General features: G+C 42.0%; 1 protein-coding gene across 1 annotated transcript in view; it reads left to right on the forward strand.

The window, feature by feature from the left end:
• Nucleotides 1-18,251, forward strand: part of LOC119414954 (sodium channel protein type 4 subunit alpha B-like) — a 326,309-nt gene that overhangs the window by 252,235 nt on the left and 55,823 nt on the right. The window contains exons 5-7 of the mRNA XM_037682070.1: nucleotides 12,028-12,119; nucleotides 12,210-12,452; nucleotides 12,546-12,609. Coding sequence (XP_037537998.1) covers nucleotides 12,028-12,119; nucleotides 12,210-12,452; nucleotides 12,546-12,609 — 399 coding nt within the window. The remainder of the gene's footprint in view (nucleotides 1-12,027; nucleotides 12,120-12,209; nucleotides 12,453-12,545; nucleotides 12,610-18,251) is intronic.

The raw sequence follows: 18,251 nt of genomic DNA on the forward strand, positions 1-18,251 counted from the left end.
GGAGATCAGAAGAGCGTCAGTCCAAAGCAGGAGCAGGCGAGGAGGCATTGTGAAGGAGGCGTAGGTCGGTGCCGATGAATGGAGGCATAGATCCGGTGAGGAGCGGTCTAGAGGCGAAGTCAGGCGAGCGAAAGTCCCAGATCGAGAAGTCAGCACGAGGAGGCGAGGATACATAAACCAAGGAGCGGGACAGGAGCAAGGAATGCAAAAAACAAAAACTGGACAGGAGGGGAACTATGAAAAAGAAACAAAACACTACAAGGGAAACCGGAAACTATGAGCGCTGGATAACTACTTGCAGGAAAACTGTGTTCGACTATCTGGCAGTCACCCTGTGTGCAGGTCAGGTTTATAAAGGGTGAAGCGACAAGTACATTTAATGAGAGGTAATCAGTGCAGAGTGTGCTGGAGAGAAGACAACCTTAAACCCACATGCAGCCAGAGGAGAGGAGATCAATGAGTGCTGCAGAAAACAGAATCACAACCCCAAACATAAATTAAAAGAGGAAGGTAAAGAAAAGAAGGTTTACAGACACCAAGCAGTGAACAGAGTGAAAAAGATTTGACTCGAACAGGCGTGAATCGTGACATAGAGTGCTGTATGAATGTGTGAGGAGTAGTAGAGTGCTGTATGAATGTCTGTGTAGTAGTAGAGTGCTGTATGAATGTGAGTAGAAGAGTGTTGTACAGATGCTTGTCTAGTAGAGTGCTGTATGAATGTGTGTGTGTAGTAGAGTGCTGTATGAATGTGTGTGTAGTAGAGTGCTGTGTGAATGTGTGTATTGTAGAGTGCTGTATGAATGTGTGTATGTAATAGAGTGCTGTATGAATGTGTGTGCAGTAGAGTGCTGTATGAATGTGTCTGTGTGTGTAGTAGAGTGCTGTACGAATGTGTGTGTGTGTGTAGTAGAGTGCTGTATGAATGTGTGTGTGTAGTATAGCCCTGTATGAATGTGTGTGGAGTAGTAGAGTGCTGTATGAATGTGTGTGTGTAGTAGAGTGCTGTTTGAATGTGTGTGTAGTATAGCGCTCTATGAATGTGTGTGTAGTAATAGTGTGCGGTATGAATGTGTGTGTTTAGTAGAGTGCTGTTTGAATGTGTGTGTGTAGTAGAGTGCTGTATGAATGTGTGTGTGTGTGTGTGTAGTAGAGTGCTGTATGAATGTGTGTGAGTAGTAGAGTGCTGTTTGAATGTGTGTGTAGCAGTGTTGTATGAACGTTGTGTTTAGAAAATAAACGTCTGTTTCTCTGATACTCCTGCAACATACAGAATGACCACTGGTCTGGGTCTGGGTTCCTCCTTTACCCTGATGGCTGACTGGAGTCCTGTTTGGGTTTCTTCTCTGCTTTCAGGAAGGCCCAGTTAGGATATCCACATTGCTCTAGAGCCTGTTTTGTGTAGGATTTCTCCTTCTGCCTGCCTCCTGAGTTAGTGGGGATGCTGTCTGCTCTGTGGTACAGAGTCCTAATGACTCCTAACTTGTGCTCCAAAGGGTGATGGGAGTCAAACTGCAAATACTGGTCTGTGTGGGTGGGTTTGCGGTACGCCTCAGTTTGCAAATGTCCTCTATCAGAGACTGAGACCTCACAGTCCAAGAAAGCCAACCTGCCATTTTTTACATCTTCTCGTGTGAACTTGTTGTATTTATCCACATCTTTGTGAAAATAAATTGTCCATCATTAAACAGGGGTGGAGGCCTCCATGTTCAAGTGTCCCCCTCTTACAATGCTGTGATTGCTAGTATCACTCAACCCCCTGTGAATAGTAAACAGCCATCAGTGTGCTAATGATCCATCGTTAGGCTGATGGTCCTTCTTGATCATGTGAGCAGCTGGTTTTGGTTGTCAGCAGCAAACTGGTTGATCCACTCTGAGATTGTGCTATTTAAGAGACTGGGCTGAATACAGCACCTCAGACTGAGGAAGTCTTTCGGATGAAAGACAAAACGTTTCTACATTTTTTTTTTGTTTTGCTTTGTTTTGTTTTTTGAATGTCCAGAGGTCCATATTTAATTTTTTTAGATATGGGGTCAAACGTTTTCAGCCATGATGCTTTTAATTATGCTTCTTATGCTTTCGTTCATTCATTTGTGCTCATCTGCTCACTCAGATTCATGTTCGTGCTGCTGTTTGGGGTATTGTTTTTGCACTATTAGTGCTTAGCGCATTCTTAGTTTAGCGTATTTCATAGTTCATATCTTAAATCTTATTAATCTTATAATCTGATGCAAATGACAATAAAGAAACCTTCTCCTTGACCTTAAAAATGATCTGCACCTCATGTTCCGTTAACAGCCCAGTTTGTGACTGGGACATAAAGTGGCAGCAATAGCTAAAAGAAAGCAACTGAATAAGCATAATTTCATTTGTTGCCTGCTAAAAATATTGAAATGAAATATACAATGTATTTTAGTATTTAAACTCGCAGGAAACCATTCAGAATTTGTTGTGTTTTTAGATTTTTGTATGTTTAAATGGAGTCAGTCTACAACAGAAGTCATTTAAGTCCATTTTAAACCTATTTATTTACTGGTTTATGTTTTGCTTTACTCTGAACGGCAAATGTATTCAATCGTTCTTGGTCTACTTTATGTTATGTTGCCTAACAACCTGCGGTTTACAATGTATTTTGGGAGGAGTTTCTTCTTTTTTTTTTTTTTTTTACACAACAACCACTTTAAAGATGCAACAACATCTCAAGGCCCTCTGCACACCTGCCTGTGACAAAACAAACAACAACAAACAACAAAACACAGAAGACCCGAGCTTGTATAACTATCCCATCCGAACCGCCCGTCAAACATTACCCTTCGTAGAACTATACTTGAAATGATTATAGCGGCAAGTCTCTTCAGGTTCGTCTCTGTGAGCTTGGCTCATCCAGTGGGCGCTGGTTGGTGCTGCTTGTGTTCTGCTTGTGTTCTGCAGTCTTTTAGTCAAAACATATTCTCAATTGGACTGAGGTTTGGTTTTTGACGAGCATTCCAAGAGATTACCTGGTTCTCCTTAAACCACTTGGACTACATCACACTGCAGGCAAATGTGACCCGAATCCAGATGTTTTTCCCCTATGCAACCCATATCAGATATTTTGATGACAGTCTGAACGTGACAAATTTGAGCCAGGTCTACTTCATACATTGTTCTGAATTTGATCATTTGATTTCAGGTCTCTTCTGTAAATGAGTCCCCGAGGCTCAATGGGATTAACCTGTATAAATAAAGATTGAATGAAAATACATATCCAATGTTTTTCAAAATGACCTCAATCTGAACGGTCATGTCTCATTTCATCTGGCTCTTACGTCAGTGAGGTAGGGGTGAGCAGATCAATCCAACCTAGTATTAATAATAATGATTCAGAGCTTGTGCAGTTTAAATCGTGCATGTCTTCAGCAACAGCACAGATGTCATGTCCTGGATCTGCAGCATCACGTGACACTAACGTCAATGTTGGACCGTATCAATACTAATGTGATGGGATCCATACTTGAGCTTTTACCTTCAGTACGTTGCTCCTGCTTCAAAATACAACACAGCACTGGAGGTGGTGCCAAGGAGCGACTAAATATAAAGACTGAACCAAATAAGCATGCCAGATAATAACTTGTTCAGTTGTGATTGCATAACAGTTTTAGAATCACAATGTTTAGCATGCATATTTACTTCCTTAAAGTCAGCGTGCTGCAGGTGATGTCATGTCTTCTTCTGCGGTTTGCCTCAGAACAGTAAATGTTTCACACTGGAGTCTGAGAGAGGTCACATTTTAATGGTAATGTGAATGACCATGCAAAAAAATTGTATGTAAGCAAAAATGGGAATTGCGCATGAAGACCTGCAGTGTGAATGTTGCTTATGTGTTGCTTCAGCAGAGAATTCAGGGGTCCTTGTTCTGCTGGAAGGCAGACTGCCATTCCTGTCTCAAATCTCTGGAAGACTCAAACGGGTTTCCGCTCAAGAATGTCTCTGTATTTTTGCTCCATCCAACATACCTTCAAGTTTGACCAGTGTCCCTGTCCCTGTTGATGAAAAGCATTCCCCCAGCAAGATGCTGCCACCACAATGCTTCACTGTAGAGAATGTGTTGTCAGAGTGACAAGAGGTTTTAGGTTTGCAGTACCATACAGGAAGGTCCAGTTTTAGTCTCATCTGATTCCAGCGCTTTCTTCCACATGTTTGGGGAGGCTCCAACATGTATTTTGGAAAATTTCAAATGTTCTTATTTATTTCAAAGTTTCAGCAATCTTTTATACAGTTTTGTACTTCCATGAAGTCCAGATCTGTGAAGCTTATGGTGGATGCATGGACAGATGCTTAACCGCTGTGGAAGAGCTGCATAACTCCACCAGGGCTAAGTTTAATATTAAACCTACCTCTTTTGTTGCCATGATGATGGCATAAGGCAAACTAGAGAAGCCTCCTGGTTGCTTTGCTGGGTAATTTGTGATTTTTGTCTGGAAGGTTTTGTGATGGATTTAGCAGAGCTTGGTGAAATATTCTGGGTTTGGGATATTTCTTATCATCCAGCTTTGATCTGTACTTCTCTACAACTTTGTTCACTCTGACTTATCTGAATAGTTCCTTGGTCTTCATGCTTGTTTGTTGCTATCCCTTTTTTTAGATTTCACTGAGCTGGTATTAAATCTGGGGGTAATCAAAACAGATGCACATTCTTCATACTAGGATCATTTGACTCTTCGATTGCTCTCAGTGTGTTTTTTAACTAAATATGTGGCTTCTGAAGGTAATGATTGGCTAATGAGTTGGCTTCAAAAGAAAGTGGGGGTAATATAAATGCTCTTTATATTTTATTTTTCTTATCTTAATTCATCAATCTAGTGTATTTTTGTAGGTAACCCAAATTAATTTGAAAATAATTTTAAATTGTAAGGTCTGGTACAGGGGACCTGATAACTCAACCAGGCACCGAACAAGTGTTAAAAAATGTATTAATAATCTGGAACTGGTAGGAGTCACAGACTGGTCACACATACGTTCGGGGGCAACTGAAATGGAGGGAAACAGGTTATTGACTGGAGAGATGACTGGTGAGTTAAACAAACAAACAGAGTGTTACGAATCTCTTAGATGAATCAGCTGCTTGGCTTCTGAAATTGTGAACCTTAGAATCCTCACAGAAAATTTAGGATAGTTTCTCTGCACAACTTGTTCAAATCCTGACCGATGGGTGAAGACGGGTTAAGAAGGCAGGTGAGGGTCAAAAACACAGGCCGGTAGTGAAGTGATAAGGCATGGGGCAGGCTGAGGACAAAGGTCAAAATTTTTGTCCGTGGTCCGTGTGCAGAAAGCAGAGATACAAGTGATGAGTCCGACAGGGGTGAGGCAGAATAACAAAATCCAGAGGGCAGAAGCACGGTCATAACTAGGGGCCTCGTGTACATAGACTTGCAAAGATTTCCTACTGAAGCATGGCGTATGTTTAAATTGAGAAAACAGCGTATGCACAGATAAATCCAGATGTAGTGCGTTTGCATGAATCCAAGCACACTTCCTTTGTACATCCCAATCAACATAGAATTGAGCGCACATAAAGGAATACCCAGCTCCTCCTTTGACATGCCTCCATTTAAATATGTACATAGATTTAAATCTGCCCGACACCTGAGGAATCTCCTCTCTGCACTATGGAAAGGCAAATCTTCATGTGGGAAAAAGTGGAACTTCACAGAATCCAACGTTTTTCAGTCAGGTCATCTGGACAGTTTCTTTTTTTTTTTTGTGCTGAAACGTTTCGCCTTCGATCCGGAAGGTTTCATCAGTCAAGGAAACACACAACAAAACTGATTCTTCCTCCAACAGCTTACTCCAAAGTGGAACAAACCAGTTCTGCTTGTGATAAGATGGTCTCTTTGGTACGCCCCTCCTCCATTGCCGGCCCTCTTCCTTGTTGACAGTCTTGTCAAACTGGTTGGAAACAACAACTGACTGAAAGACGTTGGATTTTATACCTGGATTATTGAGAATGGACTTTGTTGTGTATGTCCCTGACAATACATGAAGTCCCTTTGTGACTCCTCTATGATAATGTAGTTACCTACAACCCCAAGGTTCCTCGATCCCCTATTTTATTTTGTACATCCCTGACAAAACAGTGAAGTCCCCCAAACTTCCTTTTGATGGAAAGGAAGTTTTTCCTTCCACATGGAGAGGACATAAATTGTTATTGTTCTGCTGGAGAGCAAGCTCCAGCAGAACAAAATCAAGGATTCAAGGTTCTTTATTTGTCATACCCAACTCATGTGGCACATGTGGTGGAACGAAATTGTGTACACAGAGTCCAGCTACATCCAACAAAAGTATTAAAATGTAAAATAAAAACAGTAATAAGATCTAAGATATGAACTAAGAAAAACATAAACTAAAAATCAAAATAGTCCATGCTCAATAATCCAGGTATACAATCCAACAATTTTCAGTCAGGTCATCTGGACAGTTTCTTTTTTTGCTGAAACGTTTCACCTTCCATCCGGAAGGCTTCATCAGTCAAGGAAACACACAACAACGTTTCCTTGACTGACGAAACCTTCCGTGGGTCCTCCCCCAGAAAATTTGGAATAAAAGAGATGCCATTTCCTGCATTTTGGCGTATTTTAACTGGTTGTTAAACATTTGATTAAATTGATTAAAAACAGGTGTCTCTTGTAAATGAGTCCTCGAGGCTCAATAAGACTAACAACCTGTATAAATAAAGGTTGAATTGAAATTACTATTTTAGAGAGCAGTGAATTATAGCAGCTCCGATTCTGTCAAGCGTGCCAACCCCCCTACCCCCCCCCCCCACACACACACAAACTTCAATGTACAACCCAATCTCTTCTCGCTGAATTCAGTCCAGCGTGTTGTTCTGCTCCAATCTCCTCTATCACCACTGCTTCAATTCTCTGTTGTCCAGCTAAGGACAATCCATCCATTTATTTTAGATAATAAATTGGACTGTCTTTTCGACATTTTGATCACTGTTATTTTTGACTAATTTTGAAACGTGCAATGTAAATAATACACATCAAACATTTCACTCGTATTTTTTTTTTTACTGTAAGTTTTTTTATTTATTATCTTTGAAATGTGTGCAGGAGTTCTGACACATTGTTGTGCGCGCTCTGTAGAGCTGTCTGGAGAGGCTCCTGTGCATAAAACCTACACTGTCTGCAGGGCACACAGCTGTGCTGGTGAAGCTGACACCCCACCCATGTCAAAAATTCCAGTAAATACAATGAATGGCTAGTGCTAATTTTGTGCTGGTTTGGGCCATTAAAATTTTCCATTGTGCTGCTTTGGTTTCTGAGACACAGCTGAAGGTGGATGAAGACGCTTCATCTCCACGGGACATGCGGTCAGTGTCTTTGCTGGCAGGAGTGTGTGCGCAAGCTGGTGCACCTGCTGCAGCAGTAGGATCCACTCCACAAACATGGACAACGTCTCCTGTCATTGTATTTTTAATAAATAATCAGACTAAAAATGTGCGATGACTTTGGACTTTTATGGGCAGAGATATGAGCTGCCGGATCCGAACGAACAGTTGCCGTTCACAGCAGTTCACAGTTCACACAGTGAAAATGAGACAGTTCCCGAATCTTATTTCCGGCAAGATCCGGCTCAAATTAACCACTGCAGCAGCATGAACATGAGTCTGTGTGAGCAGATGAGTACAAATGAACACAGCAACATAAAGTGGATCATGATGTGATTTTTCACACTGATTATCATGGTTAGAGATTCTTGAGTCTAAAAGCTTCAGGGTAGAAGCTGTTCCTCAGTCTAGTGGTTCTACACTTAATGCTCCTCAACCTTCTGCCTAAGGGGAGCAGGTCAAAAAGTGTGTGTGCTGGGTGAGTAGGGTCCTTCGTGATGCAGGTGGCTCTCTTCCTGCATCTGGAGGTGTAGATGTCTGTGATGGTGGGGAGGCTGACTCCAACAGACTTCTGTGCAGCCTTCACCACTTTCTACAAAGCTTTGCTTTCTGAAGCTGTGCAGCCTCCATGCCACACGTTGATTCTGGAGCACAGGATGCTCTCCACTGCACACCTGTAGAAGGAGGTGAGGACTGAGCTTCCCAGACCAGCTCCTCTCAGCCACGTGAGGAAGTAGAGTCTCTGATGAGCTTTCTTGATCAGGCTGGTGGTGTTGTTGCTCCAGCTGAGTTTGTCATTCAGGTGCACACCCAAGTACTTGCAGCTGGAGACCACTTCCACCACAGATCCTCCTATGTTCGGGGGGGGGGGGGGGGGGGGGGGGGGGGGGCATAGGTGTGTTTGTTCCTTCTGAAGTTATTCTCTTTGCACCAGCTCTCCAGGTGTTCCACCTCCTGTAGCTGGACTCGTTGTTTGTGATACATCCCACCACCGCTGTATCATCTGCAAACTTTACAATATGACAGCCTGGATGGGTAGCTGCACTATCATATGTGAGCAGAGTGAACAGGAGAGGGCTCAACAAACATCCCTGAGGGGAGCCAGTGCTGAGGGTTATGGTGGAGGAGGAGAAGTTGTGGATCCTCATAGACTGTGGTCTGTTTGTTAAGAAGTCTAGGACCCAGTTGCAAATGGAAGGGCTTAGTCCTAGTGTGAGTAGTTTGTCCTTCAGGGTTTGGGGGATCATGGCGTTGAAGGCAGATGTGAAGTCCACAAAGAGCATACGGACGTAAGAATCCTTCTGCTCCAGGTGGGTGAGAGCAGTGTGGACCACAGAGGAGATGGCATCCTCTTTTGATCGGTTCTCGCGGTATGCGTACTGGTGAGGGTCCTCGTTGATGTTGATGGTTGTTTTAATGTGGGTCATGACCAGTTTTTTGCAGCATTTAGCAAATATCAGGGTGAGGGCTACTGGCCGGTAGTCATTCAAACCAGTCACTGCAGAGCTCTTTGGGACTGGGATGATGGTGGTGGTCTTCAGGCAGGTTGGAACTTTTGCCAGGGTGAGGGAGGAGTTAAAGATGTCGGCCAGCACCTCGCACAGCTAATCGGAACATATCAGAGAGGTGTGGTCAGGGATGAAAAAGATCACAGGCTTCAAGCAGAAGGAGGATCAGAAGGATGGAAGCCTGGACAGAGCCAATGAACTGAATACGTTCTTCAGTAGGTTCAGTTCAGGAACAAGCTCAGCATCCTCCTCTCTTGCCCACAGCCAAACATACATACCACCCTCCTTTGACCCAAGGCTGTCCTGTCACACCTCAAATATTGTATTTACAACCTTGGTCATGGACCCTTCTTCTTCTACATGTTGGTTTTCAACCAAATCAGAAGATGCTGAAACCTCCTTTGCCTCTGCCCTTTGCATCTCTAGAAGTCAGGTGAGGAAGCAGCTGGAGAGACTGAACCAGAATAAGGCTGTAGGTCCAGATGGTGTCATTCCCAGAGTCCTGAAGGTCTGTGCAGAGGAGAGAGATGGTTTCAGTGTTTTGGAAAAACCCCTGTCTTGTTCCAGTACCAAAGAAAAATCACCCATCAGTCCTCAATGACTATAGACCTGTTGCACTGACATCCCACATCATGAAGGTCCTAGAGAGACTTCTGTTGGCCCACCTGACTAAACAAACAAGCACATATCAGGACCCACTGCAGTTTGCTTATTGGTGTGGACTTGGAGTTGAAGATGCCATCATACACTTGCTTCAGCAAACTCACTGTCATCTAGAATAGGCAGACAGCTCTGTGAGAGTCATGTTCTTTGATTTCTCCAGTGCATTTAACACAATCCAGCCTGATTTGCTTTGTCGGAAACTCTAGAAGACTCAGGGGGAGGCCTCAACAATCACCTGGATCAAAGACTACCTGACAAACAGACCACAGTTTGTGAGACTGAAGGGTTGTGTGTCTAACCGGGTGGTCAGTAGCTCAGGAGCACCACAGGGGACTATACTCTCACCATTCCTTTTTACTCTGTACACCTCAGATTTCCAGTACAAAACAGACTCCTGTCATCTGCAGAAATGTTCAGATGACTCAAACTTCATCTGACTGGCATCTCTTCCCAGTGCTGTCGTTTGCAGCACCTACATTTCAGTGTAGAACGAGACCCAAAATGCATTCCATCAGTCGTAGCACAGGAAACAGTATGTTATACTCAGGCACCATTGTTGTTGATAGAAATATGCCATTTGTCCGTGCATGCGTGAAATATGCTTGGGGGCTGGTGTCATGTAAATGAACAGCTGAACCACATGACAGAATTAATTTAGTCACCAAGAAGCCCCCCATCCTGCACCGTGCCAGCTTGTAGCTTGTTACCAACCATGCTGTTCATAAGAAAGAGTGAACCGTGCGTTGAACCAGGCCACCTCACCGCAATGTTGGTTAGTTGCTTTTGCGCTTCACATATAATTTGCACATTGATTGAATGAAAATGCTTCCTGTTAACATAAACATATACCTCGTTGACATACAGATGATTCCATCCCACACAGCTGGCATGGCTCAGCTCAGAGTGGATAGCACAGTCCTGATCGATCTGCCAGCCCCCTCTGGAATGCCCCTGTAGCTAAGAACCCCAGTGTGGTCAGCAGCTGTATGTGCACGGGCAGTGCACAGTTCCTCACTCTGTCGCGCTCCAATACCAGCCGCAGCTCCGAGCACAGTTTCAAAAGGACTGTCCTTGGAAGACCAAACTGTCTGATGAGCCAGTCATCATCGTGGGCCAGAACTCCTCTCTGTCTCTAAATACATGCTCTCTGTGTATTGCACCATTTGTTATATCCTCTAACAAGAATGAATTCATTGTTGTTAAAGATAATTTCTGCACCACTTTGTGCAGTTTTTATACCCACTCATCTAATTTCCTACATGTGAATGTATTAATTGTTCATCATGTGTGTCCAGTGGGTTCAATAATAGTTCTCACATCATTAACAGTTTCCCAGTATCACCTCTAAGTGTCACCAATGGACCTATAACCATAGAAACGTGCGTACACCAGCCATGAAGTTGGCGTGGGGCTGTGCACATTTCTATGCTCATTTCATTCTTGATACATTTGAAGTTTTGTGTGAAAATGGGCGTACGCCAAGTTTTTGTGTGTACACACTCTTTGTACATGAGGCCCCTGGAGAACAAAAATTGGCAAGGAAGTAATGCTGGACATCTACACACAGAATTGCTGTTGATAATCTGGCAAGGTGTCTGTGACTGGAGAGAGCTTAAATAGCAGAACACAGGTGAGAGGCAGCAGAGCAATAAGCAGGCACAGGTGGGCTGAATAAGCTGATTATTGCCTGATGTGAGCGGACTTGGTGGAGAAGTATAAATACCTTGGGGTTCACCTGGACAACAGACTGGACTGGAGATGCAACAGTGAAGCTGTCTACAAGAAGAGACAGAGCAGACTGTACTTCTTGAGGAAGCTGAAGTCCTTCAGTGTTTGCAGCAAGATGCTGCATATCTTCTATAAGTCTGTTGTAGAGAGTGCCATCTCTTCTGACATCATCTGTTGGGGGAGCAGCACCAGAGCAAGTGACTTAAAAAAGATCAATAAGCTCATAAAGAAGGCTGGCTCAGTTCTGGGGACTCCTCTAGAACCTTTGGAGATGATGGTACAAAGAAGGATTCTTCATAAAATGAAGAACATTATAGACAACCCTCAGCATCCTCTTCATCAGACTGTCTTACAACAACAGAGTGTCTTCAGTCAGAGGCTTCTTCAGATCTGCTATAGGACAGACGCTACAAGAGATCCTTCCTGCCCACATCCATCAGCATCTAGAACAACTCTTTAATGAAACCAGGATGATGAGTTACAACAGCATTTAATTTCCCTCTGGGATTAATAAAGTATTTCTGAACTTTTGAAAAAAAAAAATCCAGTTGTGAGGCACAATTGAAAATAACTCCAACTCATTCTTGTTTACATGCACAAAAATGTATTATATTAAAACCTAAACATTAAAAATAAATTAGTTTTATGATGAAGTCACATTCTTCAACCTTTAACATTGTATCTTTATGTACCCTTTTCAATAAACTACTGTATTTATTCTTATCAACATTTTGTTTTTTGTGTAAAAATTTCCAGATATGTCACAGAGTTTATTGATCTTGGAAACGTCTCAGCATTGAGAACTTTCAGAGTGCTACGAGCCCTGAAAACCATCTCAGTTATTCCAGGTAATCTGTCAGGACTTTTCACACTTACCTGTACATTTAAATTTAATTAAAACTGTTCAAAGCTTCATCAGGTTTTTCTCCTCCATGAAGGTCTGAAAACCATCGTGGGTGCTCTGATCCAGTCTGTGAAGAAGCTGGCGGACGTGATGGTCCTGACCGTCTTCTGTCTGAGCGTGTTTGCTCTGATTGGCCTGCAGCTTTTCATGGGCCTCCTGCGGCAAAAGTGCGTCCGCAGCCTGGACCACTGTATCAACTCCTCGTACAGCCCTAACACAACGTTCATCTGCAACAACAGAACCTGGAGCTCACCCGAAGACTTCCTGAACAGCGAAGGTCACCTGAAAGCAAACTGCTCTGCTGTTTAGAACGTTTCCACACATGCTCTGAATATTTGTACTCATTGACCTTCTCGATGCTCTTTCTCAGATAATTTTTACAAAGTTGAAGGGCAGAAAGATGCACTGATATGTGGATATGGAAGTGATGCAGGGTAAGTGGAGTTCTGCTTGTAAATCGTCTGCAGATTGTTACGTAACGTTAGCTTGTTTGTGGCTTTAGATTTGCTGCATGTCATGTGCACAATATGAAAGCTTGGATGCCAAACTCAGCATGGATAGCTTTAGCTATTTAGAACCACCAAAAGATGGTTCTTCCATATGTTTCCTATATTTGGTATGTGACAGAGAGGCGTAATGTAAAGGGGAATTATCAGAGGGATGGATGCAGCATAAGAGTGACAACATGTGGTGAGGATTATCACCTCAGCATCAGTGGAAGTCTTTACTTAGAAACACTGAGTTCCCAGCTGGAGAGAGTGATCTTTAAAGATGTCATCATCTCTAAAGCTCTATAATATTATGCTGACCGGAGCGAACCGGTCAGAAAGCTTTTGTTTGTCATCAAACAGAATTTGGTGATAAAATATATTTAATAAAGTGGAATTTCCCAGAAAGATCTCATAACTCATGTAAGTGATAATGCTTTTATTTTTCCTCTGAGGTGATGGACTTTGGTGTGAAACTTCCAAAAGTTTCCACTCAGCCTGAATAATCCTGAATATTCAAATGTATTTAAAACAGGAACAGCAGAAAGACTCTGGTCCTGCCAGGCCCAGATCAGGGGTTGCATTGAACTAAACACATCTGTGTGGATCTGAAATCCTGCAGCTTCAACAAAGATTAGGTGCTGTTCCTACTATTACAAGAAAAATTGTAGATTTAAAAAAATTATGATAACAAGCTCAATCTGAAAAGAACTGCTGCAGATGACTTTTTTTTTTTTATTTCAGTCCTGTTTTGATTTTATTAATCTTTGAGGTTCTGTGTTGTTCAAGCAAAAGTGTCGTTTGCTTTTTATTTGATTTATTTGGTTCAGTGGTGCAGTGGATGTCTTTCAGATCACATTTAAAAAGTGGAACATGAAGTGGAACTAGAAAAATCAGAGAAGCCCAGAGTGTAGGTCCTATGTAGCATCAGGACCTCTGCTAATCTATGCACATATGCACTTTGACTTGTTTTTAGAGTGGATTTTCACTTTTCTAAATTGTTTATACTAATTTATACTATAATAGTTTATACTTCTACCCACTCCCTTGAACATGTAAAAACAAAAAGTTTTGACATTATGCTTCATGCTATGTATTTTTTCTTTTTTACATATTCAACAAATAAATAAACTAAAACTAAACTAAATTGTAGATGACAGCAGAAATGGTTGTGCCATGTTAGTTGTGTTACTGTTGTGTTGCAGTTGTTGATAATTTTGTGCTTTTACTGGAATAGCTGGATATGACGATCTATAATTTTTGTTTATTCATTTATATTTTGTATATTTATATTTATATTATATACTTTGTATTTTATCTTTATTATCATTGATTAAATCTAATAATTTGTAACTTATCCTGAACTGCACACATACACATGAATTAATCCTAATTAATTCTAATTCTAATCCTCAAAAGAATAGTGCAGTTATTTTAGTCATCGAGCATGGAGTATGGAGAACGAAGCAAAGTCTTCATCTGGCTAATGGCTAGCCAAACAAGTGGCTTTTAATTATGTTCAAGTTTTTCAAACAACTCTTTCTAAAAAAACAACATAGCGGTGTGAAAGAATGCTCCATTAGTTTACATTAAACCTCTACATGTTGTCATGAGAGGACAGTTTTGTTTAGTTCATCACAGTTTTCTGAACCAAACATGTCTATGTTACTACTTATATGTGAGCGGAGTTGAGATAGATTGTGTATTGATAGACCGTGCATGTTCTGGATAAAGGTTAACCATCCATCCATTATCTTTACCCACTTATTCCATTTTGGGTCACGGGGGTCGCTGGTGCCCATGTCCAGCAATCACTGTGCGAGGGGCGGGGTACACCCTGGACGGGTCGCAAGTCCATCACAGGGCCACATAGAGACAAACGAGACAAACAACCATTCACTCTCTCACTCACACCTAGGGACAATTTAGAGTTACCAATCAGCCTAACATGCATGTTTTTGGTCTGTGGGAGGAAACCGGAGCACCCGGAGAAAACCCACGCATGCACGGAGAGAACATGCAAACTCCACCCAGAAAGGCCCCTGGACCGGGGTTTGAACCAGGGACCTGCTCGCTGAGAGGCAGCAGCTGTACCAGTTGCGCCACCGTGCTGCTGGATAAAGGTTATGTACAATTAAAATCTTATCTGAAGACAGTTTCTTTGAATTACCTCAGTTAGTTTATGTCCGACTGGTCTGACTAACTAACAGTGGCCAAGCGATAATCAAAGCGGGCTGCTGCTGTGTTAAAATAGCTCTAATTTGCAAAATTTAATAGTTTGTGCATGCAGTTTCAGAAACCTTTGCATAAAATTCTGTTTTGTATTTCATTTAATTATTTTACGTGCAAATATTAGCAGTAGGCACTAGCTGTAGCATTTAGCTGCAAGAAAATCATAATGTTACTGCCCAATTAACTAATGTGAAATTTAAAAGTGTTAACAGTGTTCATGAACTACTCGAGGGTCTATTATTTGAAGATTTTGACATGTTATAGTTTCAAGACGGCAGAATCTACTTTGGAAATGGGCCTGTGTGGTTTGTTGACCCCATTGCAAAGCGAAGAGGGAAAATTGGAAATACCCTCCATCTGTCGATGCGTGCTTGTTGTGAGCATGATAACTTGAAAAATTAGTAAATTACCAACTTCCACTTTAGTGTGAGGCTGCATGTGGGCATGAGAAAGGTCACTATCAAAAAATAGGTTGCCACATCAAAATCCAAGATGGCCACCACCATAAAAAAAAAAAAAAAAAAAAAAAAAAAAAAAAAAAAAAAAAAAAAAAATTCGGGACAGTGCATATATATATATATATATATATATATATATATATATGAAAACCAGCCACCCATATCATCTGAGGAAACTATGCTTTCTAGTTTTTATATAGTTTGAAAGTATAGTTTCCTCAAATAACTGGAGTGGCTGAAGATTAATCTATGGTGGCCAACCCTTGGCTCTGCCATTGCATATGTCCTCTTTCACTGGGTGGCTTGGCCAATTAGAGGTGGTCCTCCAATTGAAAGGTTGGGGGTTTGGTTCGCAGCCCTTGCAGGGGAATGCTGACCAACACGAGAAAACCAGTGAGTTAACAAACTGTGAATAATGTTGCAGAACATGGAGATGTTAAAAAGGCATTTTTATAAGTGTGGATCTTTCACTTCACACGTGTACCCTACCACATGCAGTCTGGCTGAATGTTAACCTCTGACTTCACCACTTTACAGAATAATAACTAGACTCTACTGTGTGCCAAAACTCCCCTCTTAATCATTAGATAACATGTAGTGCGACACAAATTGTTTCATCATCAATGCAGTGAAGGCAGTTAGTCACAAATTATACATCAGAGAGCAGTCACAATGTAGTTTTAATCTTCCCTCCAAAAACACAGGAGCCTAATCCCCCAAGGAGTCATTTCTGATGAAGTCCAAGCAAAATAAGGATCCATTCAGGCATTCAGGAGAGAAGTGATGTCATTTAATCTCTTTAAATTGGTTAGTAAGATCAGACTGTGACCAGTTGTCTCACCTACAAGTTTTTTGTTGATCAATGTTTGTTTTATGCTTTTAAAAGTATTTACTGTGAGTTAAAGAATGCTTTATATCTTTGTTTTTTTGCTTTATCATCACTAAAACTGTGGCGTCGACAGCATTTTCTAAAATGTTGCCATTACGTTGCTGCCAAATCACCAGTGACACAGATTACAACATGGTAGCCAGATTAAAGGTTAGCAGAACTGTAACAAAGCTTATGTCTTTTTTGTTTGCCCTGGTTGAGGCAGCCTTTAAACTTTGGTGAGGGTTTAGATGCAACTTCCTGAGGCTGTCTGTGGAGACGAACAAGATACTAAGCTGGTCAGGATGGAGGACGTAAAACATAGAGGATGCTTAATCTTTTGAGTGTATTCCAACAAGTAATCCCTGAGTAGATTTCCAAATTAAAGCTTTGGATACGTTATGATGACACACACAGTCACACACATGCGCACAAATGCCACCCGGCACACATTCAACTACACAAACATACAAAAACAGACCATCATGGAAATTCAAATCATTTCAGCCTGGTCAACAAGTTGGTAATTAATTATTTGCTGAAAGGTTCGGGCTGTTTTCCATCACTCCTATTGGAACAGACAAACATTTATCCTCTCACAACCTGAAGCCACTGTGCTTTAAGGATTCATACTGATTGTAGAGACTTTTTCAACTTCTACCCTTGTTATCATGAAAACCCAGTACTTTTGCCTCACCCAGGAAGTAAAGACAGATGTTCTTCTGCCACTGTGAACACAAACTGTGTCAAAGTGAACTAAAAACGAGACTGTAAAATAGGCTGTAATTTTTTTATTTTTTCAAATTATTGACATACATTCCATTTTATTTTATACTCCGTTTTATTTTTACAGCAATGCGTAAGATATGGACTGTACTTATATAGCACCTTTCTATCTTATTGAGATACTCAAAGCGCTTTACAACACAATCTGTGCCCTCATTTACTCATTCATACGGCACTCTACTATATTTTTAGAAGGAATAATCAGAGCTTTACCACATTCTTACACCAATGGGACATATCAGAGGCAATGATTGGTTCAGTGTCTTTCCCAGAGACACTTCGGCATATGACTGCTGGTCGAATCAAGCATTGGAGGACGACTGCTCTAACCACTCAGCCAGAGCCGATAGACAGGTTGCTCTGGTGCACGCTGCAGAGATATTGATATTGGCGTAAGAACTAATAACAAATCCAGAGCTAACTCCAGAGTGAATAGCATTCGATACAGAGCTCATATATATGATGTTGAACCCACATGCAGGAAGGCCACAGGAGACTCCAGGTAAGAAGTTAATATATTTATTTTCAAACGACAAAAGCGCTGACAGGGCAGCTTACTCACTAGTTAGGAGAACAGGACGAGTGTCGTATTTGGCTGGTGAAGGTAAACCCAATGGTGCAAGCAGGCAGTTGCAGACTCAGGCGATTGTAAAATAAGGTTTTTATTAACAAAACATCAAAAAGGCTAATGGTGCAGCAAAACTTACATGAAATCACAAGGAACAGACGGGACATCACCAGTGGACAGCATTTACTAGGAAAACACAAACCCTATAGAAAACAGAAACTGAGGATATGAAGGACGTAGGACATAAACACAACACAAGATGGGGCTAATCATCAGGAAACATACCACAATCCCTACAGTACCTCCCTCTTAAAAGACGTCTCTAGCTGTCCTCCAGAAACCCACTCCCCAAAAACTTGGGTGGGAGGAGGGGGGAAACAGGACAGATGGCACCAGGGAGACAAGGTACACATAGAAAAGAAAAACACAAAAAGTCCAGGCAGGCGGCTGGGAGACCGTCCAACTCGCTGGAACAGTTCAGGCGAGGAGCCTGGACGAGGCGAAGGCGAAGGGCCAATGCGAGGCAAAGGGCCAAGTTGAGGTGAAGGGCCAAGGTGAGGCGAAGGGCCAAGTCGAGGCAGCATACCAAGGCGAGTCGGAGGACCAAAGCGAGGCGGAGGACCAAGGTGAGGCGGAGGACCAAGGCGAGGCGGAGGACCAAGGCGAGGCGGAGGAC

Source organism: Nematolebias whitei, chromosome 9 (assembly GCF_014905685.2).
Source record: "Nematolebias whitei isolate Nwh7 chromosome 9, NemWhi1, whole genome shotgun sequence".
Classification (NCBI taxonomy): domain Eukaryota; kingdom Metazoa; phylum Chordata; class Actinopteri; order Cyprinodontiformes; family Rivulidae; genus Nematolebias; species Nematolebias whitei.